The sequence below is a fragment of the Xyrauchen texanus genome, chromosome 18 (genome assembly GCF_025860055.1).
Source record: "Xyrauchen texanus isolate HMW12.3.18 chromosome 18, RBS_HiC_50CHRs, whole genome shotgun sequence".
In the NCBI taxonomy this organism is placed as follows: domain Eukaryota; kingdom Metazoa; phylum Chordata; class Actinopteri; order Cypriniformes; family Catostomidae; genus Xyrauchen; species Xyrauchen texanus.
The window spans coordinates 38,718,513-38,746,246 of NC_068293.1; the positions used below are offsets into that span (position 1 = coordinate 38,718,513).

General features: G+C 36.6%; 2 protein-coding genes across 3 annotated transcripts in view; both read right to left on the minus strand.

Moving 5' to 3' along the window:
• Positions 1 to 1,981: 1,981 nt before the first annotated feature.
• LOC127659218 (villin-1-like) lies at positions 1,982 to 24,115 on the minus strand. Its single transcript, XM_052148929.1, has 20 exons — positions 23,966 to 24,115; positions 14,060 to 14,170; positions 13,891 to 13,965; positions 13,563 to 13,759; positions 12,913 to 13,021; positions 11,583 to 11,693; positions 11,203 to 11,408; positions 10,638 to 10,716; positions 9,605 to 9,703; positions 9,285 to 9,438; positions 8,374 to 8,474; positions 8,153 to 8,290; positions 7,632 to 7,790; positions 5,605 to 5,784; positions 5,238 to 5,383; positions 4,523 to 4,667; positions 4,243 to 4,431; positions 4,062 to 4,130; positions 3,831 to 3,977; positions 1,982 to 2,679 (listed from the first exon to the last, which is right to left on the minus strand). The coding sequence occupies exons 2-20, from the start codon at positions 14,135 to 14,137 to the stop codon at positions 2,566 to 2,568; spliced, it is 2,496 nt and encodes an 831-aa protein (XP_052004889.1). The 5' UTR covers positions 14,138 to 14,170; positions 23,966 to 24,115; the 3' UTR covers positions 1,982 to 2,565.
• A 1,190-nt stretch (positions 24,116 to 25,305) lies between these two features.
• The window catches only part of itgb2 (integrin, beta 2), a 46,329-nt gene continuing 43,900 nt past the window's right edge, over positions 25,306 to 27,734 (minus strand). For both annotated transcript variants that reach the window (XM_052148121.1, XM_052148120.1), the window contains exons 14-16: positions 27,117 to 27,322; positions 26,826 to 26,989; positions 25,306 to 26,307 (exon numbers count right to left, since the gene is read on the minus strand). In XM_052148121.1, the coding sequence (XP_052004081.1) occupies positions 26,239 to 26,307; positions 26,826 to 26,989; positions 27,117 to 27,322 (439 nt within the window). In that variant the 3' untranslated portion in view covers positions 25,306 to 26,238. The remainder of the gene's footprint in view (positions 26,308 to 26,825; positions 26,990 to 27,116; positions 27,323 to 27,734) is intronic.

The following is a 27,734-nucleotide window of genomic DNA, read 5'->3' on the forward strand; positions in this document are numbered from 1 at the left end:
TACATAACTGCTGCTAATAGTTAATAGTTCATTGACCCATTGTGCGGTGCGAGCTGGAAATCACCTGTCACCAGCCTGTCTCTGTACTATCTGAAAAGTCATAAATATGACATTAGTTACCATGAGATTAGTGAAAACAATGAACATGAGGTAACATAAAAAGGCAACAGAAACCCTAGCCTGAAATAAGTTGAGGCAAATAACGGTAGCTGAACACTAATCCTCAAATATTAGCTGATTTGATCTTTAAAAAACAACATTGCTGTAACAACATACTCATGCTACATACATATGTCGGTGTGTTACATAAATATATAAAATAAATGCATTTATTGACTACTAATTACCAGAAATCGCAGTTCTGTCACTCTACTCTAACAGTTTGGAATGACCGCAAAAGCACTTCCTGGAACTATCTGAAGTCTACGTGAATCACGTGACGATCAAGCATTTAGAACTTCCGTTGTCGCAACTCTCTCTTCATATGGCTCTGATGTAAATCAGTGGCGTTTTGCGTCTCTATTGGTCCACTAGTTCTTGATCGACAGCTCCTCCTCCTCTAGCCAATCATTCGAAGAAGGGAGGTGATGTCACTCCAATGCATCGCCAACAGCTGCTGCTCAATATTATATTATTTGTGGTTTATAGATACGTTTCTTGTGTCTGTTTTGAGTATTTTCTCTGCCAGCTCTACGAAACAATGTGTTGTCCGAGTAGGTCATTATCATAGTCCGTTAACACATGTATCGGGTCAGCTGAATTTATTTAGCAAAGTTTTTATTTTAGGCATTATTTAAGACTTCCTTGTTTGTAGGTTATTGGCTGCATATCTAAAAAAATAAAAAAATAAAAATAAAAATATGTTTTTACTAGCTGTACCAATGTAGTCGTTCAGAACCAAAACATACTATATCTATATATATATATATATATATATATATATATATATATATATATATATATATATATATATATATCTCGTCAGAACTGCAAACAAAATCATGTTTACTTGGTTCCAATTTTTCTCATATATATATATATATATATATATATATATATATATATATATATATGAGAAAAATTGTCAGAGAGCACAATAAACAGTAATATAACCAAGGAAAACATGATTTTGTTTGCAGTTCTGATGACTGCTTGAATTTTTGTTTTGTGTTTTGCAGCATGTTTTAAATGTGTTTATGTATTTTTGATTCATGCTTGATATTTTTTGATCTGTGCTTATATATTTATTTTTGCGCTTATTATTTTTGGCGGGCTTTTGATCATAAACCTATAAAAATCGCCTTCGCCAGAACTTCATGACGAAGTAAGATGAACTCAATCAACTGTAAATGCAATGACGTATAACTCATCAAAAACCCAAAATAACGAACATAGACCAGCGAAAACGTTCTTTACGGACAAATTATATGGAAAACAAACCTAGAGCAACCAACCAAAAGACACGACAACACACATGGCACCACGTAAATGTCGCTATCTAGAGTGTTCTGCGGGAATTACAACCAGCTCAAGGTAACATCATCAACTTTTACAATGTTTTTTCACAGTTGCATTGATACTTAGTTTGATTGTGTTAGTCATTGTTCTACAAGGTATCTGAGGTAAAGCTACATGTCTAAGTAGGCATGTTTTGGGGTTGGGGTATATTTGTACTAGGGGTACCAAACACCTTTTCTGTAGTCACACAATAGCTTGCCTTAGTGATCATGATGCTATAACTGTCATCTTTTGTGTAGGCTTTTAAACATTTGGTTACCAATCCCAAGCTTTAATCTCTATGCTATGAAATAAGAACCATCCTGCAACAAGAATGTGTCTATTTTGTGAAATACAAGAGAAAAAAGCTGCCTTGCCTAGGGCTACAATAAGAGTTTTACAATATGACATTGAATTTGTGCATGAGTTAATGTATAATTTTATCAAAGAGGTGACAAAAGAATTTCCATTACAATGAGGTCTTTTTCTGTTTATTGATTTTTCCATTAGACAGGTGATGCACCTCTTGTGTACAGTGAATGATTAATTCCATGGAAGTTAGAAATGAGATAGTATATTCTCCAAATTGTGTTTAATATCAGTGCTCTCTATTCATCAATGAACCTCATACAAAACCATTGCCTTAGTTACTGTTAGTGAATGTGAATATTAAATTTTTATTGTAGTGCTTAAGCAACTGAAGAAAAACAGATTTTGGTCAATGCTTTATCCATCCTTTTGAATCCAATACAAATCCCTGTGTAAAAAAAGACAGATCTGCAAACTTAATTTCCCCATTTATTCCATATACTCTGTTCAGTTGAAATTATACTGAGGTAAATAATTCAGTTCCATAACATCAACTTTAAATATGACAGTTTATCTTTTATATTACCAATTTGATAGCTTTTCCAAATAATATATTTAAATAAAGTAATTTTATGTAAACATGTAAATCTAAAAATCTAAAAGGAAATGATCCTGACTTTAGAGTTTTTTCACAGCGCCACTACTGGTATTCAGACAGTTAAGCACGTGCTGTAGCACAGAGATGCATTTGTGCCCTTCCTAAAACAGGCCCTTTTCTTTCTTCAGGTTCAGCTGCTTCCAGGCTGGCATGGCATAGAAATCCAACCGAGAAATCCCCATAATCAGTGCAAAGTCTTCATTTGAGAGATAATCCTGCACAGACAATAGAGGTAAGGTGTTAGGTTTAGAAATGGGTCAATTTTGTCAAAACACACCCAAGTCACATTTCATCCCAAAATTAAAAGGAAAAACATTATTAAAAAAACTTTTTTGATCCATCAAGATTTTTGCATTATATTATGATTTTTTTCACCCACATTATAGTCATTCATTTAAGATTTTTTATATATATTTTTGCATTGGATTGCATTGCAAAAATGTGTATTTGGGGAGAAATGTGCTATAATGAAAATCATAACAAATAATATCACTAAAATTGCTTTATTTAGACAAAATGACAATTCCTTTAGATTTTTGGATTTTTGGAGCTTCACCCACATAGATAATATATTATTTGTATTATTTAAATAAAGTAAGCTTAATTTGTTAAGTTGAATGCTAAATGATTTGAATATGCTTACTAAAAGTTATATTTTATTGATCCTGGGCTGTGAGTTTGGAATTCATTCCATTTAGAGGTCTGAGCAGGACTGTTTTCCTATGCCGTACCCGAACTCTCCGTTTTCACCCGCAAGTCATTTTCTTACCGACCACTCCCGTTACTGCAACCCCACATTAGTTTTCCACATTGGGAAAAAAGCATTCAAATAGACAACAGGTGTACACAAAGAACGCCTTGTTTTTCTGTTATTGCTATTATCGGATGACACGTATCATGATGCCCATCTGACTTGCCTGAGGTTGATTTCTTAACACTAACTGAACATTTTGTAGACAGTTTCACAGCAGTTGTTGTACCTGGATAGCCTGCTCTAAATATTGAATAATTTGATGCACGTGCTGTGTCCACATTTTTACTTAGCATTTTCAGTTGTTAAAAATACATTTGTCGTAAAATAAAATAATAATTAGTGTTATTTTTTTGCATTCATAAATGTATATAATAAAAACAAGATATCCACATCAGGTTTTTCGGGATATTCTCTGACTGCCTGCTCCCGTCCATAACTTATGGATGTACTGTCTGCTACCGCCATCTCGGAAATTTAATTCCGCACCGCAAGAAACCTAATTGGGTCCCTCGAACCCTGCGGGAGTTCCACGGGAATGCAGACTTCTAATTCCATTTCAGTAGTTTGTAGGTTAAATTTGCTACGGTGTCTGAGAAAGTTAGAGAAGTTTACCTCTTTTCTTGTGGGATCGACTCCATCAGGTATGTCCTCTGTTATGTTCACCAGCTGGTCAGGAGGAAAGGTTTGCGTGACAGGTCGGGGCATCGTGCCTCCAGAGTCTTTTGAGTTGGTTTGTTTTGTGATAGGCTGGGTCATATCCTGTGCACAAGAAGTAATATCATGTTACCTGTTACATCAAGAATGGATCATTAAAACTTGCCCTGAAGATAAACAAGAACCTACCACAGTAATTTTGATAAGATCAGTTGCATCTCCAAGCTCTGATTTGAGCTGGTCATAGGATTTCCCACCCTAAAAAAGAATCAAATACATTTCTGACTTTTACCTTGTGCTCATGCTTGGAGGTAAGTTTTTATGCTGAAAGGCTCAGTGGGGAAACTTACAGTATGTAAGATCTACTTACACTCCACTTTAGTGGGTCCCAGGCGTGGAACCAGCCTGTAAAGGTAGGTGGCTCAAATCCTTGCTTAACCACCAAGATAGGTGTATCAAGGTCACGTCCTGCAGGATGGGTCCTCAGATATTCCTGTGCTGTAACCACTGCCTCTTTCTTCTCCTTATCGTTGGCACCTTTACCGATCCACAGGAGCACCTGATAGAACATACATGTGCTGTGGTCTTTTTATTGTTGTCTATAAAGGATGAAAATAATTGCAAAGGAAGACAGCTGCCCAAACATTCACCTGATCCCAGATGTCCAGCAACATCACATCGTCTTCATCCAAGTCATCTTGATTGAAGTTTGTAATCTCTGTCGCTATAAAGCGACCAGTCTGGTTGGAGCACTCAAACAATCGTGGCGTGACATTGCTACTCTCTTCCTGAAGTCTGCTCAAGAGAATGGAAAACGAACTAATAGACTCTGTTCCAAAACCTGTGAGTTATATTTGTAGTTTACTTAAAAATAATTAATAAGAGAAGCAACAGCCAATGTTGCGACAGGTGAGATCGAGTTTAATGCACTTCCCATTATTTCTATGGTATTCGCAAATGATGACTGACTGTCGTAAAACTCTGAAAGCCATTCAGTAATGTCAGGACCATTATGCCCTATGATTGGCTTTAAATGTATATGTGATCCAAGTTGAGCATTATGCTTACTCCAATTATACAAATGTGGAGGTTAAATCAATGCTTGTGTTTGTAAGATGCAGTCAATTATGAGGTTCCACTTCAGAATCTGCCATAAGGGCTGATTAAACTGAACATGTTTGCTCTGTCAACTTAAAAGAGCTTCAACTTTAACAAATTTGTCTCAATACACTAGTGTTCTGTTCCTTTTTTTGTGCTGTGTCTAGCTTTTTTGTTTGTTCTGCAAGAACATATTTGGTTTTGGAACAGAGCCATGCTGTTGAATGTTGTACAATGTGCAGTAACACTGTTGTAATGGTACTGTACCTTTTGCTGCTGGCATACTGGGACTTTCCACCAAGGCTTACCCAGAAGTCAGCAGGTTCCTGACCTTCTGCAATAACATGCTTCTCCCTCTTGGAGATGATGTCAGCCAGCGTTTTAGCCATCTCTCTCTCATCTCCACTGCAGCCCTGCGTGGTAGTATTTCATTTACATTTAAACCCCATGTAAGTATGTAGGTCAGACCAGAAAGAGGGACACAGCCGTATCCGGACAACACATATAACAATAAATACCACCAGAAATAATAACACAAATATTGGTGCTCACCTACCCATATGCATAAACACTAAATCTTCAAACCCTGGTTGGATTCTGCTTGATTTTATCTCAAGGAACATTGGATACCAACCTTGCCATACCACAGGTAGCAGCACTTTTCTGTGTTGAGCACAAACACATCATTGGAGTTTAGAGAGGATGAGGTTGGAGAAACTTCAGTGGCACGTGTGTTAAACTGATTTGTGCCGTGGAAATGAAACAGTCGTACTGATGGCTGAGTGTGGGTGGAGCCTTTTCTGGAAGACCCTTTCTGTTAAACAATCACAATCAGTAAAAACAAAGGGAGGAGGCATGCACTGTGAATCCTTAAAGGAATAGTTCACCCAAAAATACAAATTCTCACATGATTTACTGTACTCTCACTTATGCCATCACAGATGTGTGAATCTTTCATCTGCTGAACACAAATTATTTTAAATAATTTCAGATGAAAAGATTTTTAAAAGACTTTCTCAGCACTTTTGGTCAATACAATGCAAGTGAATGGTGGCCAGAACTTTAAAGCTCAAAAAAATTACATAAGTCAACATAAAAGTAATCCATGAGACTCCAGTGGTTAAATCAATATCTTCAGAAATCAAATGATATGTGTGTGAGAAACCGATCACTTTCACATTCTTCTTCTTGTGTTTTTGGTGATTCACAAACTTCATATATCGCCCCCTGTTGGGCAGGGAGAAGAATTTCAAGCAAAAAATGACTGACAAAATATTGCTCTGTTTTTCACCACACCTATCATATTGCTTCATAAAATATTGATTAATACAATATTTGTATTAATATTAATACACTGAGTCATATGGATTACTTTTATGATGTGCTTTTTGGAGTGTCAACATTTTGGCATCCATTCACTTGCTACTCCACTCATTATGGACCTACAGAGCTGAGACATTCTTCTAAAAATCTTAATTTATGTTCTGCTGAAGAAAGTAAGTCATCTGGTCATCATAAACATATGGGATGACATGAGGGTGAGTAAATGATGAGAGAATTTTCATTTTTTGGGTGAACTATCCCTTTAAATCTGAAGTGTGTTATTTCTTTGCCATTAGTGGCACAAATAACAATAATAATAATTTTTTCAAGCAGATATTTGAAACACTCCTTCTACTCCTTTTGCCTTGCCACTTATTTATAGTTGCTTTCACACATACAGTACAGCCTTGTCCAAAAAAAATTATGCAATTTTTCACCATGTGTGAACAGGACCTGTAGCAAAATCCCGGTTAATCATCTCTGGAAAATTCCCGTAATGAGAAGTTGAAACATTACCGGAAAAGTTCAGTTTTTGTGCTATGTGTGAACAAAGCTTTTAGATTAATGGCTGATGTAAGAAGTCTGCTTTGGGCCAATCACAAAGGTCTGACGGAGATGATGCAATTGCTCTGCGCCGTTTAACACATAATATTACTGTGCTTATTTAGCCACTGGTAGCATCTCTGCCTTTGTATATTAATGATGCATTTTGTTCCCTTCATCAGTTCCATTTGAAGACATCAAATACAATGCCATTGGGTCACAAGCAACTGCATAAATGAAAACATCAACGACATTACACACAGTGTACGTTCAGATACAAGTCAGTCATACCCTGCAGTGTTTTCAAACTAAAAGCCTACTTTTGAAGGTAATTTCAGGCAAATTACATCAAAGAGTTTATTGGAATTTTGGTGCTGATGTGTGAATGGATGCTAAATTAATAAAAGATGGAAAGCTGATGCATGTGTGAAAGCAGATGGGGTTCATTTTTCAGAAAAGGCAATCTGGCTATTTTACTGCAATTTAATAGGTTTCTTGTCTTGTGTGAAAGTGGCTAATCATTTTGAAAGCACCATAGTGTCCACTCTTCAGGAAGTCAAATTGCATACTTATAGTTGTCTCTGCACAATAAACTTTGATAGGAGAACATACTGTAACATCGAAAATACTACACAGTTCCCCCTTAATCACCCAAATGTATACTTAGTTGCAAGTACAAACAAGATCACTGTTAAAATAGGAAGTCTGTTTGGGTTATTGGTACATTTCCATTGTTACATCTGAAGACATTTCTTAAGACTTCTTGTAATGCAATAAATGGGATAACAGACCTACCTCATAAACAACCATTTTACCCTTGAAGATGGCCATCAGATGCATGGGCTCCTTTCCCATGGGAACGCGAACTTGCACCGGTTCTCCATTGTACTTCTGGTCCAGAATCACAGCCTGATATGCAGATGCTGTCAACTCTGCTGTGCTGGCATGGCGACCCTAAAATATTACCAACAGAAATGTTACTATCAGGTGCACCCCAAAGTCATCATGCACTCTCCTTCATGTTAAATCCAAGATTACATGACTTTTCCCCCCCAAGGAACACAAAAGGACATGTTAGGCAGAATGAGAGCCTCAGTAACCATCCATGTTCATAGTAAGAAACAAAAAACAAAACAAATAGCACTGCTGACTGAGAGTAGCACACAGCCACACCTCCTTTTTTTCTTCCACGGAAAGGGTTTGGAAAACATGAAGGCAATTAAGACCAACATGACTCTAAATGATGGCAGAATTTTCATTTTTTTATTTATGAGCTGTGCATAGAGGGAGTGAATGTGAGAGAAAGATACACCTACTTGCCACATGTACAGAATGTAGTGTAGCTTGCTGTTGACTTCATATTTGTAGAGAATAAGGTAACAGTCACCACCGTAGAAGTGCCCGAGCCACTTCCTATCTACAGGGACAAGTTCATTGTCCTCTATCCTCCATACCTAAGGGATGAATAGACCCATTCAGATGATTTTATGTGATAAGTCCTATTTCACCGAGATGAAAGGCGATGTATTTCACTGACCTCAGCTTCGCCTGATCCATCGTCCACCATTTTCTGCTGTGCAGCCAAGTCAGGTCTAGCATGCATTGAGGTGGCATCAAACTTGATTTGCTCAACCTTGGCTACAGAAATCAATCAAAACACATCAAACTCAGAATATTGCAGAATAAGGACTGATCTCTTATTATTACATAATAGTATGTTCTTTGCCTCAGTAGCTGGTAAAAATGTTTTGTCAATAAAAACTATGTATTTTTTATATTTTTTGATAAAGTAGACATTATAGTGAACACTTTGCTGTAATTGACAATTTACGACGATTGTACAGTTATTACTAATTATTAATGGAAATGTTGGAAATATCAAGGAATTAAAAAAAAAATCACTTTCCAGGTCTAGGGAAGTTATGGCAATTACATTCTGGAAATTACTTCAGTGAATATTTTGCTTGGCTTTAAAATATGTAATCAGTGAGACCTATTAATATTGTATCTGCACAATGTCAATAAAGAGCATTACTTGAAATACTTTGAAAAAGTATTTGTCTTTGGAAAAGTCAAGCCAAGCTCTTTATTGTCATTGTGCAGATACAAGATTAGTTATTTGTGTATAAGGTCACTGCAATTAAAGTAAAAAAAAAAAAAGTAATAAAGTGTTCTCACACCCTTTGACCAATTTCCATTAATTTTCTAGGTTCTATTAGTTGTTTAAAAGTTATTTTATAAACATTGCACTCATCAAGAGCAGTGTCTCACCAGTTAATATTTTAGAACCGAGCAAAAATGCACCACTTAATGTCTTTTGGCATAGTTAATTACTACAAAGACAAAAACATTATCTACGTTCACAACCACCTGAAACCACCTGAAATTTTATACCAATGCTGTAGCTTCTTAGTAGAATGTCAATTATTACTATTATACCATGTTTACCTATTTTCCCTGGACCGTGTGTGGTGCCCAGTCCGACTGTCTGTCCCTTCTCCGTCCACCGCTGGAAGAGCTGCTTGAAAACTGCTGATTCTGCACCTTCGCTCACTGTCTCTACATAAGTGGATGTAGGATAGCCTTTTGCCTTTATGTAGGCCTTGAACAGAATGTTAAGTATTTCACTTTATTTCATATTTTACTTTTGAGAGACATGACAACACAGTAAATGCATAATGTGGCATACAAAATTCTGAAGTCCATATCTTTTTTATAAAATGCTAATGACTTGAGAAGCAAAAATACTAAGGCAGGAGTAAAAATACCTCAGCTTTCTTGAGAGACTCTGCCCGCTCAGTTTTTGATGCTTTTTTGCCCTTCCAGACAAAGATCCTCAATCCACCTTGATCCAGCAGATAACAGTCCTGCCATGGAAATCAGATTTCAGACATGTGGCACATTTAGTCAATCATCTAGTTTCCCTCCACAATTTCAGCTATCTTGGCTGGTGTCTCTAACAGGTAACAGATGTGCGAAAAGTGGTTCTATTTTTTATTTTTTTTTCTCCTAATTGTCCCCATTAACATGAAACCATAACATGAAATCCAAAGCTAACATGGAATTAAAATTAACCCCCTTTTGTTAATGCATGTTCCTGGTCTTTTTGTGTGCAATTCAATTGTGCACATTATTCCAACATTTTGATCAAAATGTAACAACTAAATAATGCAATCCATCTCTCAATTTACTTTTCTTCTCAGCTGACATCACAAATCTCTCTTTGTTTTCAACTCCTTCCTTTAAACCACGTGGCTCCATTCTGATATGTTACGCCCACTTTACGATCCAATCAATTCACAATGGATAAAATCTCCTTATAGTGAGACTGTTTTTGTTTTTAATCCTTTTAATCTGTGTTGCTTAGAAATATATCAGATTGCGGAAGTAAAATGGGCTGTGAACAGTGTTTCAGGTTGAGTTTAATGCTTTGCTTTCACTACAGTAGTCAGTTATATTTAGACTTTCAAGACCTCAATTGTTTGAGTAGGCTTAACTGTGAAGTTAGCTTGACTGTGTTCCTAATATCTCTGTCTTAAATAAAAAAATCATCAATTATGTTTCCTTACACATCTTGCTGATGCGGACAGAATATACTTAATCAAGTGTTAACTCGTTTATGAGCCTCACTATTTTATCAAGTGTGAAATGTCAGACAATGGAAAATAGCTGTGCATAGGTTTACGGTGTGACGTTTGACCTAAATGTCAATTGAGCCTCCATTATCAACATGGCCTTTAAACAGAATTGCTTTATGCTGTTCTGGATTATATATGGGGTAGGGGTCAGGGTTGGTTTTACCTCAGTTTTCAGTAGGTCTTGAGTGAGAGGTTTTACTGCTATCTCCTGTACTACAAGGTTTCCATCAGCATCTGAAATACTTTGCACACCATATGCTTATTTTAGTTTGAGCACATAATGTATTGGTGGTCAGAATACAGATATTTCATTTGTTATTCAAAATTAAATCAAAATGTAAACGGTATTTACTTTCATAATGCATGCTCCTTGTCTTATTGTTACCGTTTCATCAGTGCACATCATTTTAAATGTTGTCTTTGTAATCTTTAACCAAAATCTAATAACTTTCTCTTCCACTGAAATAACTTTCCTTTTCTGCTGATGTCACTTATGCCATGCAGAATATGTGATAATGTTAAATAGCTATTAAGCCATTGTTTTAGCAAACCCACATTCATTCTATCTCCATTTTTGCATGGAACAATTCTCGATGGATAAAATCAGGTCCCACCCTACATTTTAAATATTCTGATTCACTCTGAAGTTCTGTATATAACATTACAGAATTAAATCTGTTGTGAATGGAAATTTATGTTGGCTGTAAAACAGGGCTTAAATGACTCACTAAAATAGTTTGATGGCAGTCTTCATTTTCTCATCAACAATTTTATCTGGGATGACATCTTTGATGGCACCTCTTTTCTCTCCCAGTGCCTGGTACATTAGTTTCATGGCATCCTCAGATGATTTCTCATCATCTCCTTCGACGACAGTTACTTGTGCTCGACCACCCCTCTCTCGATCACGAATATCCTTAGCTAGATTCATCCCCTACAAAAATAGCATAGTCTTCAGTAAACTTACTGACCAGATGTGCTAATATACACCCTCAGTATCAAAAACTTTCCCTAAGCATCAAGAACATGTAATATTTGACGTCACTGAATTGGTGTTATTGTTTAATGGAATCTATTTTCACATGGGAAATAAGAATTAATGGTTTACCTTTAACCTCTCCATACGGTTACTTTTGGGTCCATTCCACTGAATGATCAGGCTCCCAAGATCCAGCAAGAACACATCACCTTGATTGAAGCTGTTCCAGCTCATATCCACCTGACACAGAGGAAGCGCTTAGTGTGCATCTACAGTATTTATTACGTGACATAGTATAATGTACTATGAAAATAATTCATTAAGTTTATGTTAAAAGAATATATTTCAAATCTCAGAACTCAAATCTCCTTTGCGGTCAAGTATGTTCAAACTTGCAGTATCCCAATTGGTCACCTGGTACATGATCACCAATGGTCGTCAGTGACATGAAATATATATTTATGTATTTTAAACATGCACAAATGACATTTATGAGCTCTGATTGATTATCACTGAATAATGGCTTACATTTTGTCCTATTCCTCAAACAAAGTTTTCTTTTAAAGATTTGAATATATAGCTCACAATTGTGTATAGCTCAAAGTTGAATGAAATACTTGTATGGCGCTTTGTAAGTGTCCTATGGCAAGACAAAGGACACTTTTTCCATATGCAGTTTTTTCAGCATAAAGTCATCCATAAGACTCCAGTGGTTCAATTAATGTCTTCTATAGTGATACAATTGCTTTTGGTATGAAAAAGATAAATATTGATCTACCTTTTTAACTATAAATTATCGCTTCCGGTCAGTAGCAGTATGCAAGTTCACAAGAGCGATTGAGTTCACGCTGTCTCTCGTGTGACGTATTTGTGTTGGCATGTTATGGACACAATCTCACGTTTTTTCTCGGTTGAGACATCCAGGATAAGTGCACAAATGAACCATTGTGAAAAACATACAGATACAAATACAGTTCTTAACCAAAACCAACCAAGCTCCTGTAGAGCATTCCTCCTCCTCGGTTTTAAACAGCTCTGCTCTGTGTCGAACATGTGTCAGTTCTCGCGTTAACATGCCAACATGATTATGTCAAACAGCTTCTGATGGGAAGCGATGGTTTATAGTTAAATGTACTTTAATACTGATCTTTTGCAAACCAAAAGTGATTGTATAACTTTAGAAGACATTCATTTAACTGCTGGAGTCGTTTGGATGACTTTTATGCTGACTGTCTGTTCTTTTTGGAGCTTCAAAGGTCTGATCACCATCCACTTGCATTTTAAGGACCTACTGAGCTGAGATATTTTTCTTTAGAGGTGTTCTGCTGAAGAGAGAAAGTCATACACATCTGGGATGGCATGAGGGTGAGTAAATGACGAGAGAATTTGACTCCATTAATATGCATTGTAGTAGTGCTTTTAAATTCCTCTTTTGTTATTTGGGTGTGGCTATTCTCACCTCTCCCGCAACTACATGCTTATTTCCCTTCACATGCAACAGCCTTCGAATGTTGTATGTGTTGGTCTCCACTTGTTTCATCCCAGTTGCAACTCCACCTTTTTTGTATCTGAAATAAAAGGACTAACAATGTGATACCAGTGTGACCAGGAACCCATTCTAAAGTCCATTTCAGCTTATCTTTACCCTCAGATTATTGCTTCTTACAAACTGAAATGAAGAAGTCTTGTTTTGTAAACTTCCACAAAATGTAGTATTTGTTTTTAGTCATCATAGCTGACTAAGAGAAGATAGGTGTTGTAAAGTCATATGCTACCCTCATATGCTGTGCTGCCTTTAATTCAGACTGATCCAAACTGAAAAATGACTGTACTAAGTTAACTTTTTACTTCAAAATTAAAACGTTTGGAAGCATTAAATTAATGAGGATTTGGGGTTGAAATGTGCTTAACTGTTATGAAAATATTTGTTACATTGAAAAATATCTTAATGGTCCTAAATGGTCCTTTTGGTTTGTTTATGTATACATTTTTTATTTATTTGTTTTGTGGTGATCAGTACATGTTTTGGTGAGATTAACCCACGGTAGTTTTAAAATGACTTTTAATATGCAAAGTCTTATTGTTTTCTATTCTGAAGAGAGGGCCTACATGATGCCCTCTTTGAAGTATCCTTGGAAAATGGCACTTTCTTGGCCCTGGGTCTCTCGATGTTGTACAGCAACTCCCCCCAGGTGCTCATCCATCTGGGTGGTGTATATTGCTGCTGCTCCCTGCTCATCCTGGGACGTGCATTTACCCAACCAATAATGGATGTCATAGGAGTAGTGGTTGCTGGTCTTGTGAGTCTGAGAATGACAAGCTAATTTAGTACAATCATTTATCCTCATTGATCTTTGAGTTTATCAACTCAAAAGTATTATAAGAAAGCCAAGTTAATTACAACACTTGATTGTTGTATCTAAGCGCTGGTACTTACATAGAGTATCATGTAGCTGTCTCCCTCATAAAACTGTCCGTAAGTTTTAGATGGACAGGGCACCAGTGCCATGTTCTGACCAATGATTAAACAGAAGATTGATTAGTAATTTGTTTTAGTTGTCTAAATCTCAAACAAAGTAAGCTTGTTGCTTATTGTTCCTTCATACCTCCACTCTCCATATCTGAAGTCCTGGTGTGGTTTTATTGAGGACTTTTGGAATATCGGTCTTGACTTCCTGTGGCATGATGCCAGCTTAAGTCTCAGGGAATTTAAATACCTGGAAGAAGTTCAGAATGAACAAAATTACTTCCATTCAATCACATACATTGTTTCCTGGAATTTCATATCAGAACTACATACATTTTTTGATTGATCTGTTCCTTACACAAAGCTATCACATGGCTTTAGAAGACTAGCACACATTTTTATGCTTAAAAGACATGGTCACTATGATCTGTCATTGTAGGAAAAAAAGCTGCTTAAAGATTCAACATTTCTCCTTTTTGGAGATTGGTTGGAACAACACTAGGGTAACATTTCTCCTTTTTGGAGATTGGTTGGAACAACACTAGGGTAAATAATCACAGAATTAAAATTTTCCAGTGATCTATGCCTTTAATATATTAAATCACTGTTATATATTCAATGTCATTCAAAGGTGTAAATGCGAACGGCCTTATGAGCATTCAGTGCAATGCAGTTCATGCATTAGTAAACACAGTCACAAAGCTGAAATGTAAGCTTATGAGGAAGGAAGATAGTCAGCCACCCACAGGAAAGGAAGTGAAAACTTCATGTCCTATATCTAATGCAAATCTTTAAAAAGATACTGCATCTAGAAGGGAGTTAACATCAATGTGGCTGAGATATGATCAAAGGCCACAGTCTCTGACTTTGCCTACTCCAGTGAGCACATAGTATATATATACATCCTTACAATTAAGCTTTTTTGGAGAGCTATTTATTCAAAATACTAAGAAACTATACAGAACATTTTTTACTTTCTATCTGATCCCCTTATATTATTCACCTTATTAATATTCTTTGGAATGATACACTATAACAAGGTAACAGGCTTTTTAGTATGTTTTAAGGTTGGACATGATTAATGATAGACAGAAGGCTGTAAAAATGTGTAAAAAGTTTGCTCTGTGTCTTTGTTGTGTGCACATTACCTTGCTGTTTAAATACACTGAAAATTATGTAGGGCTGAGCATCGATTCCAAAAAGAATACATATATCGCATACATACATTTTTTATATATATATATATATATTGTTAGAAATAAACCAGTTTTTAGGCAAATTGAAGTGCATTTTTTGCACATTTTGTTCAGTGTGCAAAAGATAGTGGACAATTGCTGTATATTAATAATGTAATATGTCATTTAAACATCTTTCTAAACAAGAGAGAATTTCAATATAGGTTAAATGGTGCTTTTAAGACTATTTTCGGTAGTTCTTGGAAATACAGGCACATCTACTCAAACTTCCCTCAATATTATCTCATGTGATTGAAGCATTGCGCTTTGGTATGTGCGTATAGGCCCTAATTTAATTTTAGAATGAGAGAGCTATTATGAGATTTTACTTTGCCTCCTGTTTTTTTTTTTTATCAAAACATTATCAGTTGACCGACTCTTGGAGTCGATTCCAAAACCAGGAAGTCGATTCCCAAATTTCTGGAATAGAACAGCCCTAAAACCATGTGAGATATACAGTAGTGTCTCTTTTTCAGAGCTGAGCCATGGCTTCATCTCATGTTGATATACCAACTATATCCTCTCTAGTATCCACACATCTATGTCCTATTCATCTTGCATCTGATTTTAGCAGGAAATTAAACATGTTTCTTCCAAAGGTTCAGGTACCTTTTAAATATACCCCATTCTGAAATAATACCGGCAAGCGGCAGCTAGGCGATAGGACGATCTTATCGGATATCAACTGTATCTTACAAAGATCCTGATGCCAATTGCGACAATCAATTGGCAAACGATGATAGACAATATCGGGACATGGCAAAACCATGGATCTGGGAAGTCGCCAAATATACTAAACAGTGGCCAGGGTGTGAAAAAGCATCCACCACCCGCGACAATGCGAGGCTGAATTCAGTTTGCAAGCTCCTTGTCCAAATGCAGGTATTTCATGTGCAATTTTGCTCATCTACCTGCAACAGGTGGGCAACCTGTAAGACGTCTCGGAGTGACACATGGTAGCAAAGACATGCCCTTGAAGAAACACACATTATTATATTTTTAAGAGCAGACAAAAGAAAATCTGTCTATGCTCATGTCTGATTTGCTGATTGAGGTGTGCAGCGTAAGCCTGTCTCAAGGAACAAGCACATGTAAAGAGTTTTCACTCTTTTTTTCTCTGTTTCATTCATCTGAAAACTGTTTGGAAAAATGATGTTGTCTATGACAATGCTGCAAATGATCTCAGATCATCTCAGGAGTTCCTGCGTTGCATTGTGATCGCAACTCTACAGGTTCAGTAATATTTATCTTTCATTATATTTAAGAAACAAAGACAAAAGTGATTAAATAATAAAATCTTGCAAATGTTCACATTGAACCTGAAATTGAGTTATATTTTCTATTTTCTATTCTTTGGGTAGCATTAACTGTATTGCCAAAACGCAACACAAACACAAATTCGATAAGAACACATATTTGGCAGCATTATTTTGGAACACAAGGGAATTTGTTGTGCTTAATTATTACATTTATAATTTTCTTTAGTTTTGAATCTGTATGCTATTAGTAATTTTCCACCTCGTGTCATTGACTGATACTTGTGTGACGGCAAATGTTTGGATTTGAGGATGAAGTTATATAAGATTTTTTGATCACTTCATTATTTTATTGCTTTTTTCGTTTATAGAATAAGCCTCTCTGGAATACCTTGTTCTGATTGGTCAATCGAGGCTTTTTGGTCAAATATTTTTGAACAATGACGATTAAACCAAAACTATATATTAGTTGTTCCTGTAGCTCAACTTCAATAGCATGGTGCTAGCAATGACAAAGTCATAGGTTTTATTCCCATGGAGCACACATACTGATGAAATGCATACATCATGCTCTGTACAGTATGTAGATTTGTATAAAAGCTTCTGCCAAATGCATGTGTAAATGAACAATTGATCGTTGTCCCTGGCAACCTGTTTCCATACATTACTCTGCGGTATCTCTCTTCTCATATAATAAAGTAGTTCAGTTCAAATAAAGTTTCTACTAAAATCAACTGAAATTTTATATTTTATATTTTATTTATTGAAAAGAATCAGTATTACTGGTCGGATTATGAGCTTCACATCAGGGTCCTGATTACCCTGTCAGTTTATTTATTTATTTATGATAATGACGAGCTGACTTTACATTATGCCTTAGATATGCACACCCACACACTCCCTAAGGAATACCAAATTTATGAGCTTCATTATCTCTATATTTTATTTGCCTAGTAACTTGCAGCATAGATGTTGATATGGCATGATAATGCAGATGACTCAATCTCTCTTGTTTGATTGGATGGTCAAGTTTTATTGGGAGATTGTATCACTGTCTCCATAGTGCGTGCAGATTGCAACGACTCATGTCATCAATAACAATCTCTGTCCAGTGCAAAGGTTCATATTTACTAGCTAAATCCTAAAAGTTTCTTCATAAGTGCAATAATGTCTTAACTGTCCCACTCCACTGTTATAATTACATTAGGCATATCATCAATTATCTGCCCTCCAGCATTACATTAAAGTGTGTAGGGATTTTAACCTGTCATTACAACACACCTGATGTGTATCTATACCATCCCCACCTCTATTCCTATAACCTTGATTAATAGTATTCCTGCAGACTTCATTAGTCTCCATAATTTTTAAAGCAAAGCATGTATTTCCACTTGAGTACATCAGATTTTGTATCTGTAATGCAAACTTTATAATGTAAAATGTAAAATAGGCACAATAAAAAACAAATGTTGCAAAGTTATTTAAGCTAAATTACCTCCAAATCATTCTGTTCTTATCCTTTTGGTTAGTAGTCTGAACATAAAAGCTTGAGTCAAATGTTTGGACATGACTATTCATTCTTTGAACTCTGCCATTGCTGGTCCCAAGCCCGGATTAGGAAGGAGAAGGGTTGGGCGTGGGGCTAGCAACCCTACCCTGTAAAAAACAACATTACTACAGAAACCAAAGCAACAGATAAAATGCAGATCTCAACTCAGTGCTTGCCTCAAGAAGTCACCTCAACTGAGGAACATATGACGCGGGTTAGTGAAAGCCCCTTGGAAGCCTGCTAGCCGATGAACCTTCTAATGACGAAAGCGATAACAAAAATTGGAACTTGGAACGTCCGACAATGTACAAAGTGGGGTCTTGGCCAATGGCAATACTAAATCCTGATAGACTTAATTACTATTTCAAAGAAATAAAGAAGCAGCCTGCTTGACACAAGATTGAGAAGAGGAGCTGATGTAGCTTTTGATCATCACCTGGTTGTAGGAACAATTAAAACTAAACTGAGCGCATTTAAGGACACATCTGATAGACCCTTCATTTAGTTCTACGCTGAGAGATTGAAGAGCAAGATACCAGAGAGGCATTCTCTTAAGAAAATGTTTGAAGCTTTAAATATTGTTGCTGAGGAGACACCCATGGATGAGCAGATTAACTCACTGAGGGATTTGTGGAAAGACACCTGTCAAGAAGTGCTAGGGAAGAGAGGGAGGACAGATGATGAATGGCTTTCTGGCAACACCTGGAAAGTGATACAAGACAGAAGAAACATAAAACAAAAGATAAATAATTGCAGAAATGAACAGGAGAAATAAGGGCTTAGAGACAAGTACTGTACACTGAATAAAGAAGTAAAGAAAAGTGCTAGGAAGGACAAGAGACTCTTCCATGATGCACTAGTGACGGAAGCGGAGGAGGCAGTGGAGACAAACCTGTCAAAGATAATGAAGACACTTAAGAATTTGAAAAATGGAAAAGAAGCCAACCAGATGGAATTCCACCGGAAGCCCTCAAGACGGACTTAGCAACTACAGCAAAAATGCTGTTGCCTAACTTGCAGAGAATTTGGAAAGAGGAAAGTATACCATCAAACTGGAAAAAGGGCCACCTAATGAAGCTTCCAAACGAAGATGAACTAGGTCTTTGCAAGAACTGGCACGGCATAATGCTATTGTCTGTACCAAGCAAAGTGTTGACCCGCATCTTCCTAGAGCGACTGAAAGATGCCATTGATGAAAGACTCTGACCAGAACAAGCTGGCTTCAGAAAGGACAAATCCTACACGGACCAAATTGCCACACTTAGAATCATCATTGAACAGTCAATCAACCCTGTAATTGAACTTCATCGACTTCCAGCAGAATTTTGATAGTATGGATAGAGACACCATCTGGAAACTACCACACCACTATGGAATCTATGGAATAGTTTCATCAACCTGACCCAGCAACTGTATGCCTGTGCCACATGCCACATACCTGGAGATTCACTGAAACTTTGACCAACAAACTCCAAACCTTCACCAACAACTGTCTTCGCCATATTTATTATTACTATTTATTTCAAACATTTTATAATGAAGTCATCAAAACTATGAAATTATTTCAATTGAAGTATGGGAATTGCATGACCAAAAATGTTAAATCAAAGATTTCTTATAGTTTATGCCTCAAAGTAGCCATCCTTCATCTAGATTACAGCTCTCCACACCTTAAGCATTATTTAAAACAACTTCTTTGAAGGAGTTCCAATGAATGCTGACCACTTCCCTTCTCAATCTGCTTCAACTCATCCATTTCAAAATAAATCAAGTTATCAAGTTTTGTAAAGAAATGCTTAGGCATCAGGAAAACTAATTTCAAGCATGCAAAAGGTTTTTAAGATCACAAGAAACATTTAGTCAAGTGTGTCCAAACCTTTGACTGGTAGTGTAGCTGTTAGAAGACATTTACTTATTTTGGCTGTTCAAAATGAAGAACAGCAAACAAGCTGCTAACACGCTTGTTGACAAATTCAAATTTGAACATCAAGCAAACTTTGTTATTGCCAGACACACTACACGTATATTGCATGAACACTACCAAGAAAAGGACATTTCACCTTGAAGGGCATTTTGAAAATCACCAGATTCTTGCTAAATATTAAGATATAACTGCTTTATAATATTCTGTTGGGTTAGAATTATGCCTTAATTTCAAAGGACAAGTGCCTTTGCAGCATTTACCGAATTTCTCCTATAACTTTTACAATCAGCTTGGTAAATTAATCACTTTAATGAGCATGTTCAAAGCCGGGGTTTTGGGACATGCTAAAAGTCTTTTTGTCCTCAGCATTAAATGTTTTTGCATAGACAAGAGCAAGAAGGATTAGAGGCACTCACCTGCCACTGGAGAAATCGAGAAGGAAGCAGCCAGGTAAAGGTGCTGCCAGATCACAGACAATAGTGTAGACTGTACACCTTTCTCCCTACTTTACAACCCTTGCATTTTATCTCTCTCTCTCTGTATTCAATCGCTCAGGGCCATATATGGAAACAACAGGTGATATGCATACAGGTGTGTGTCATATCTGTCTTACAGGCATTAGTCGCTCATCTCGCCCCATCCCCAATCGATGTCTCTGAGCAATAGAGCGAAACAAATGTATTTGTTTACCTCTCCACCCCCAGCCCATATGGCGCTATGCATACTTGTCCTTTGCATTTTACTTGCCTTGTTGTAATTACTGTGTACAGTACTGACTACAAACCTTCTGCACTGATACAGTTTTAGTGATACAGTTGCCACACCTTTTGAGTAATGAATATCAATGACTTTCTAGATAAGCATAAAATAAAAAAAAATATTTTATAGTGATAGCACGCTCCATTAAAATCTAATTTTATTCAGCAGAGCATAATGTTCAAAATAGAAATTTCCAGGGTTATTAATTAACATGGAAATCACAACTTGAAAATTTTAATTGTTAATATTTGGTACTTCCAGGTTTTCCGTGACCATGGGACCCATGGTGAATTCTTTGTAAAACATTTTCTAAAGGGTACCAAGTGCCATCTTTATTACTTTGCTTGACTCAATGAACACTTAAGAAAGAGAGGCTTCAAAGCATGAGGTCACATCTACTTTTGATAGATAATGGCAATTGGTTAGATGACATCAGCTGGTTTTATCACCAAACGAATCTTTTGTGTCAAAAAACACTTTTGTCTTTCTTCTAACATTGCCTTTTTTGTAACATGAAAAAATATTTATCCAGCTGAATTAACCCTAATTTTCAGCATATATTCACCCTAATCTTGACTGGAATGCATTAGTCATCAACTCTTTCTACTCCATGGGATTACATGTAGAAGTACAAAAGTTGTAGCCTCCCAGTTATAATCACATCTTGCAGCTAATAATCTTTATGACCCTTTCCAATCTGGTTTTCGCCCATTCCACAGCACTGAAACTGTTCTCTTGAAGGTTATTAATGATCTCCTCCTCTCTGCTGACTCTGGATTTCTCAGTATTCTGATCTTGCTTGACCTGAGCTCTGCTTTTGACACTATATGCCACAAAACACTCCTTTCCCGACTTTCAGATATTGGTATTACAGGCATTGCACTATCCTGGTTTTCTTCCTACCTCACTAACAGACAATATTTCATCTATATTAAGAAAACAAATCCCCTACTGCTCCTGTCGCTCAGGGTATCCCCCAGGGTTCTGTATAAGGTCCACTACTTTTCATAATTTACGTTCTCCAACTAGGTCAGATCCTCCGTCGTCATAGTCTCAGTTATCACTGCTATGCTGTTGACACCTAGATTTATACATCCACACGTTTTGATGAAACTCATACCATCAGCTCTTTAACTGCCTGTATCAGTGATGTAAACATTTGGTTAAACTGTAATTTCCTCAACTTCAATGCTGACAAAACTGAGATCATGATTTCTGGGCCACAAACACTTATGAGAAATATTGACATTTGTGTCATTATTGATGGAAATCTGACCAAACCCTTTAAAACCATTAAGAATGTGGGAATCACTTTCGATCCATCTCTTACTTTTGAAGCCCACATTAGAACCATCACTATTGCCTGATTACAATACATCCAAAATTCTGCAGCTAGATTTCTCACTAACACCAAGCATTCTGCCCACATTACTCCCATCTTGTTTAGTCTTCACTGGCTGCCTGTCTCATGCCGTATTAAGTTTAAAATTCTCCTCCTGACTAACAAAACTCAATGATCTGGCACCTCATTATATTTGTGATCTGCTGCATCCATACACACCAGCACACACTCTTCGTTCTTCTGATTCCAAATTGTTGTCTGTCCCTAGATTTCGTCTATCCACATTTGGTTGGAGATTCTTCAGTGTAGTTTCACCTAAACTGTGAAATTCACCACCTCATCTACCTCATCAGCTTAAAACACATCTTTTCTCAGCACATTATCTGTCTATTACTGAATAATGTTTTATTTCCCCCTTTTGTAATTGAAATTGTAACTTCTGTTGAAATGTATTTTAATGTACTTTGTCCTGTTAAATGTACATGGAGTGTAAAGTGTCCTTGAGATTGTGGAAAGGCGCTATATAAATAAAATGTATTATTATTATGTAATTAACTACCAGTCAAAACTTTGGACACACTTATACTCAGTTGACTCAGAATTAACATTCTTTCATGGAACACAAAAGAAGTTCTGAAGAATGAGCTGTTTGCTCAAAATGGACAAAAACAAAAAAACACTAGAAACGTATCTTAAAAGTTGTCCACTTTTGTGCTAGATTTAAGTCATCTGAAGTAATACAAGAGATTTGTGTGAGAAACAGACTGCTGAAATGCTTGAATGAGTTAAAAATACTATATTCTGACTGGATGTTTATATGTAAGAAACTTACTACAACTTAGTACAAGTCCTTTCAAATGAACCATACGTGCCAAATGAAATGATATACACCATGTTAATTAAATTAAAAGTTTCAAAATAAAGGAGCAGGTTATGTTGGGTGCTTCCTGTGTTTTAGAAATCTAATTTATGGCTCTTTGGACATAGAACTCCCTTGATGAACCTCAGTATTTTCACCAAAACTTTCAGTTCATTGGTTGGTTCATGTCCTCAGGGCCCATGTTTTGGCAAGTGAAGTGGGTTACAAAATGCTGGGCAACAACGAAAAAGCCACCTTTTTAGAGAGTTAAACAGACCATCAAATGTGGGTTGGTGATAATTTGTGAGATGTACAGTGGCTCACTGTATAGACCCTTTTAGCCTAGTACAGTCACAACTATTTGTTGTGTTGTGCTCAACCCCATGCAGTGAGCTCAACAGAACAGCCTTTGTGAATGACATAGATTATGAAGGGTGCATAGGAAACAAGACACATGGGAATCAATTTGCAGAACAAAATTACTGAGGATACACTCATTTATGACTTCTAAGACACTCCCCTCCCCTAAACCCCAACACGCATTCCGCCATAAAATGGCACTAGAAAGGAGTTTACACTACCTCACACTTTGATAAATTACGAGGTAGTTCACATTCGTGATTCTCAACAGGTGGGCCACAGGTCTGTTCTGATAGGGTTGTGAACAGCAGAGAGAAAACAATGCTAAATTCAAATAATATAATGCAATTTGTCTAGTAAGGATAGCAAAATAAATAGGCTTATCAACTTCTAAAAAGGTGGAGAAAACACTTTCCACCTCTTTTGCTCTTGATGTCCAAGGTCGTGCATCCAGTCAAACTCTATGGAATTTCGCGCATATTCACCTGTCACTTCTTAGAAGCTAGCCAAATTAGGCAGATGCCAACATGGTCAGGTTGCGTGACATGCCTTCTTCCTTGAAAATGGTGACATAGGCATATTTCAATGCTTGATCTTATGGACAACTGTGTTGAGTATAAAATATGGGTCCTGAAGCAAAACCAGCTGATTCTTAATCTTGTAAAATCTGACAAAATTCTTTGGAAATAATAGTTGTTCCCAAACATTCCAGTTTGACACTAAACAAATAGTCTAATGCATTGACATGGAACATTGCCTACCTTTTTCAGGTAGTGTTCCTTTCCTTGGCAGCCGAGTGTTGGGCGACGTCTTCCTATCTTTCCTTCTCCCTGATTTTTTCTAGGTGAACTTCAGACTTCAGATTGAGGGCGCTCCCCTTTCCTTCCTTAAACTCATTAACCAGCCTTGCTGTTGGGAGAAAGCAGCCACCAATGCTTCAGTTCCAACCCTCACCCCCTTCTCTTACATAATCCAGGACACACATTAACATGGCTGTTAGTTCAGCTCCATGAATCTGCTTTTGTGAATATGCTGCAGAGTGTGTTAGGCCTTAGTGGAGGCTGGGCTTTGGCCTCACGCCGGTTCTCTTGTTATCTGTTTCCGTAATGTGATAAATTATGCCTTTGCACACAGTATAAGGAGGTAGGAAGTCAGTTCAGTTGGTCAGTTCTTGAAGGCAGCATAGGCTACGTACGATATTCTGTGTGTGCAGTTGGTGGAACGAGTAAAACTCGTCACTTAAAAAATAACTTATGAATCTGTTTTTACTGACAAATATGCATCGTAGTCATCAACTATTTGCTTGTTTATGTCTAAAGCTCAATACATCTTTGACATGCATTATGGTGCCTTGGCAGCCAGTTTGAAACCTGTTTCCTTATGAGGTACCGTCACCCAAAATCGCTGTCTGTTGAAAGATTTGACAGGTTTTCGGACACATTCTGATCGGTTTACAGTTTTAATATGGCTTTGTGCCATCAGAAATCCCAGAAAACTAAGCACAATTTCCCTCTGTGTGTTTTCAGGCCTACATACTTAAGTATGAAAACGTGTGTGTTAATTGCCCTGGTCGTTGCTGCTGTCATGATACACACATAACTACTATTGTCATAGCATAACAACAGTTTAGTCAATACAATAGGACAAACTCTTAAACTGACAACACTTTTAAAACAAGTCACCTGAATAATAACATCTGGTTTTTATAGACATTTAAAGGTAACTATCACCTCCTTGAGTAGTGAGGTTTGTTATTATCACAATAGCACAGGAAGCTAAATATGTACAACCTGATTGCGCTTTGCAATGCGTTGGCCAATCATTCAAGTTCGCATTGACGTAGAGTATGTTTCTGGCCTACTTAAAGATGCTCAATCTCCCAAAGGCAAGCACTCGATAGAAGTTTTTACCTTGGTAATTGTATTATTGTTGTTGATATGCGCCTCAACAATAATCACAAAGAAATGTGCTTGGTTTACTTTTCATCCTGGGTTTCTATTCATTTTACATATAATTGGTGTAAGTTGTATATGTGGGCAAACAAAATATGACAGCATATTAGATAAAACAAATGAGAGAATAAAAGCTCTAGTATTTTTGTTTTAAACACATGAAAACTTCCCATTTATTTAAGAAATTTGACAAGGCCCTTATATACATACATACACACACTACAAGCTAAGCTGGATGTTATGAACAATGAAGGATCAAAAGGCAGGTTACAATACAAAGCTAAGCAAATGTCCTGGTCACCTCTCCACTATGCTTAAAATGGGGAAAACCAACCTAATTTCAGTGCTCATATCTCATAATGGAGAATCTGTGGATTGCAGTTCAGTGACATTACAGAATGATCTTATTAGTTTTCATAGGTATTCATATTTAAAATGTACAGTTACATTTTTAAGTTAGTCATTACATTGGTATTGTATGTATCAGTGTTTATTCAAATAAAAAAATAAAAAAATGTGTTCTACAACCACACTTTACTTAGAAAAACATACTAATTCTATGTGTGCAGGATATTAAAGGTGCACTCAGTTAAATTTCTATTTATGTGCATTGACAACTAGTGGCGTAGATGCAGCATCATGCAGAAACAGAAGTTCTCACTTTCCGATGTCATTGTAAACATTTGCTATTTGCAGTTAGCCATGATTAATTTATTACCCAAGCATTCAGTTACAAAGGACTATTCAGATAAAGCGAGTAATATTTGGCTGGTCATGTGATCGAGACATGCTGTGCTAATGTATGTGTGTTCAGCACCAAATTTTAAATAAAGCTGCTTTTACTCTAATATGACTGATTTAAGTCTTTCCTCCCTATCATGTAAGTGTATTTTAAATACTATTCTACAATTACTATTTCTTTCTGTTAAAATGTTTATCATTTAGAAATTTGTTAGAATTACTGTGTACACCTGTAAGAAATGTTAAAGTTGTTTTTTGTTATTGCTAATGTATCAAACTCATATATTTATTAATATACATCCACTCTGTGCTACATCGCCAGCATTTTCCATTCAGGTTTCTTAAGAATCTCCGGAAAATGTTGGGTTTTGAACTGTGGTTGTTGCGTCCTTGAATAATGGGTTGGTACCCTGTAGGGGAAGGGAAAAACAATCTGTTATATTACATTCAACATTAAAAGCTTTTCGCAACCCATTTTACTTCTGTAATCTGTTATGGATTTTCAAGGGAAACAACATTCAAGAAGAAACATTTTTGGACTTGATTTTATCTATTGGGCATTGAATGGATTGGGAAAAGTGGCCATTACATGAATGAAGCCAGGTGGTTGTAGAGTAGGGCTTGCAAAAGTACGATTTGTGGCGTAACTGAAAAGGAAATTATTTATTTTTATGAAAGATCACATAGACTTTTTTAACGTGCACCATCGATCCAGGCACAATAAGACCAGGAACACTGATTAAGAATGTAATCAAGGTATTTTGATGTCACTTTGACTTTAAAAGTTAAGTATGAAAGCAATCAGGCTTGTCGTAGCACAGCCATCTTCATGATTATCAATGATTAGCTGCTGTATTTCTGAGATCAGAAGGGGGTTTGACTGAGAATCAAGGGAAGGATTTTTATAAATAGAGAAAACAGAACTTACAGACATTTTTTCATGTTTCCTGTCTTTTTCAAATCTCCTCCATTCTCTAAGGTCACTTGCATAAAGCAGTGCCTTGACGATGAGGAGGATCAGGAGACCAATCAATGCCACAGCTGCAAGAGATCCACCTACAATTGCAGCTATGTTTGGCCCCTCAGGACATTCTAATAAAAGATTTGAACAACATGAAGGTGAGTAAATAAGGACATTTTTGGGTGAACTTCCTTTAACAAATGTGAGTAGCCAGTACATGTTTCAGTATTTAAATACTCATTAAGTTTAGATCCATACCTCTGTCTTTCAAGACATCGACAGAATAGTTGTCAAATCCATCCAGCTCTGTCATCACAAATGTCATCCAGCAGCCTTCTTTATCTTTGACACGACAATCGCTCTTGACCAACTTCTCAACCTTCTTGAGCTTAAGATGGCCACAGGACTTGGAACAGTTCTTTTCAAATGGACCGCTTTCAAAGGCCAAACACTCAACACAACTCCTAAAATAGGTGAAAAATGTACTCTGGTAATGTGACAATGTTTTGAAAACCAATGAGCTACTCTCATGCCACTGAAAAACATAGTTAAAGGGATAGTTCAACCAAATATGAAAATTCTCTCATCATTTGCTCTCCCTCATTCCATCCCAGATGTGTATGACTTTCATTCCTCAGCAGAACACAAATGATGATTTTTAGAAAAATATCTCTGCTCTGTAGGTCCTCAGGATGCAAGTGAATGGTGATCAGACATTTGTAGCTCCTAAAATCACATAAAGCAAACATAAAAGTAATCCATACTGCATGACTCCAGTGGTTAAATCTATATCTTCAGATGCGATATAATAGGTGTGGGTAAGAAACAGAACAATATTTAATTAATTTTTTTACTCTAAATCTGCATTTTCACGTT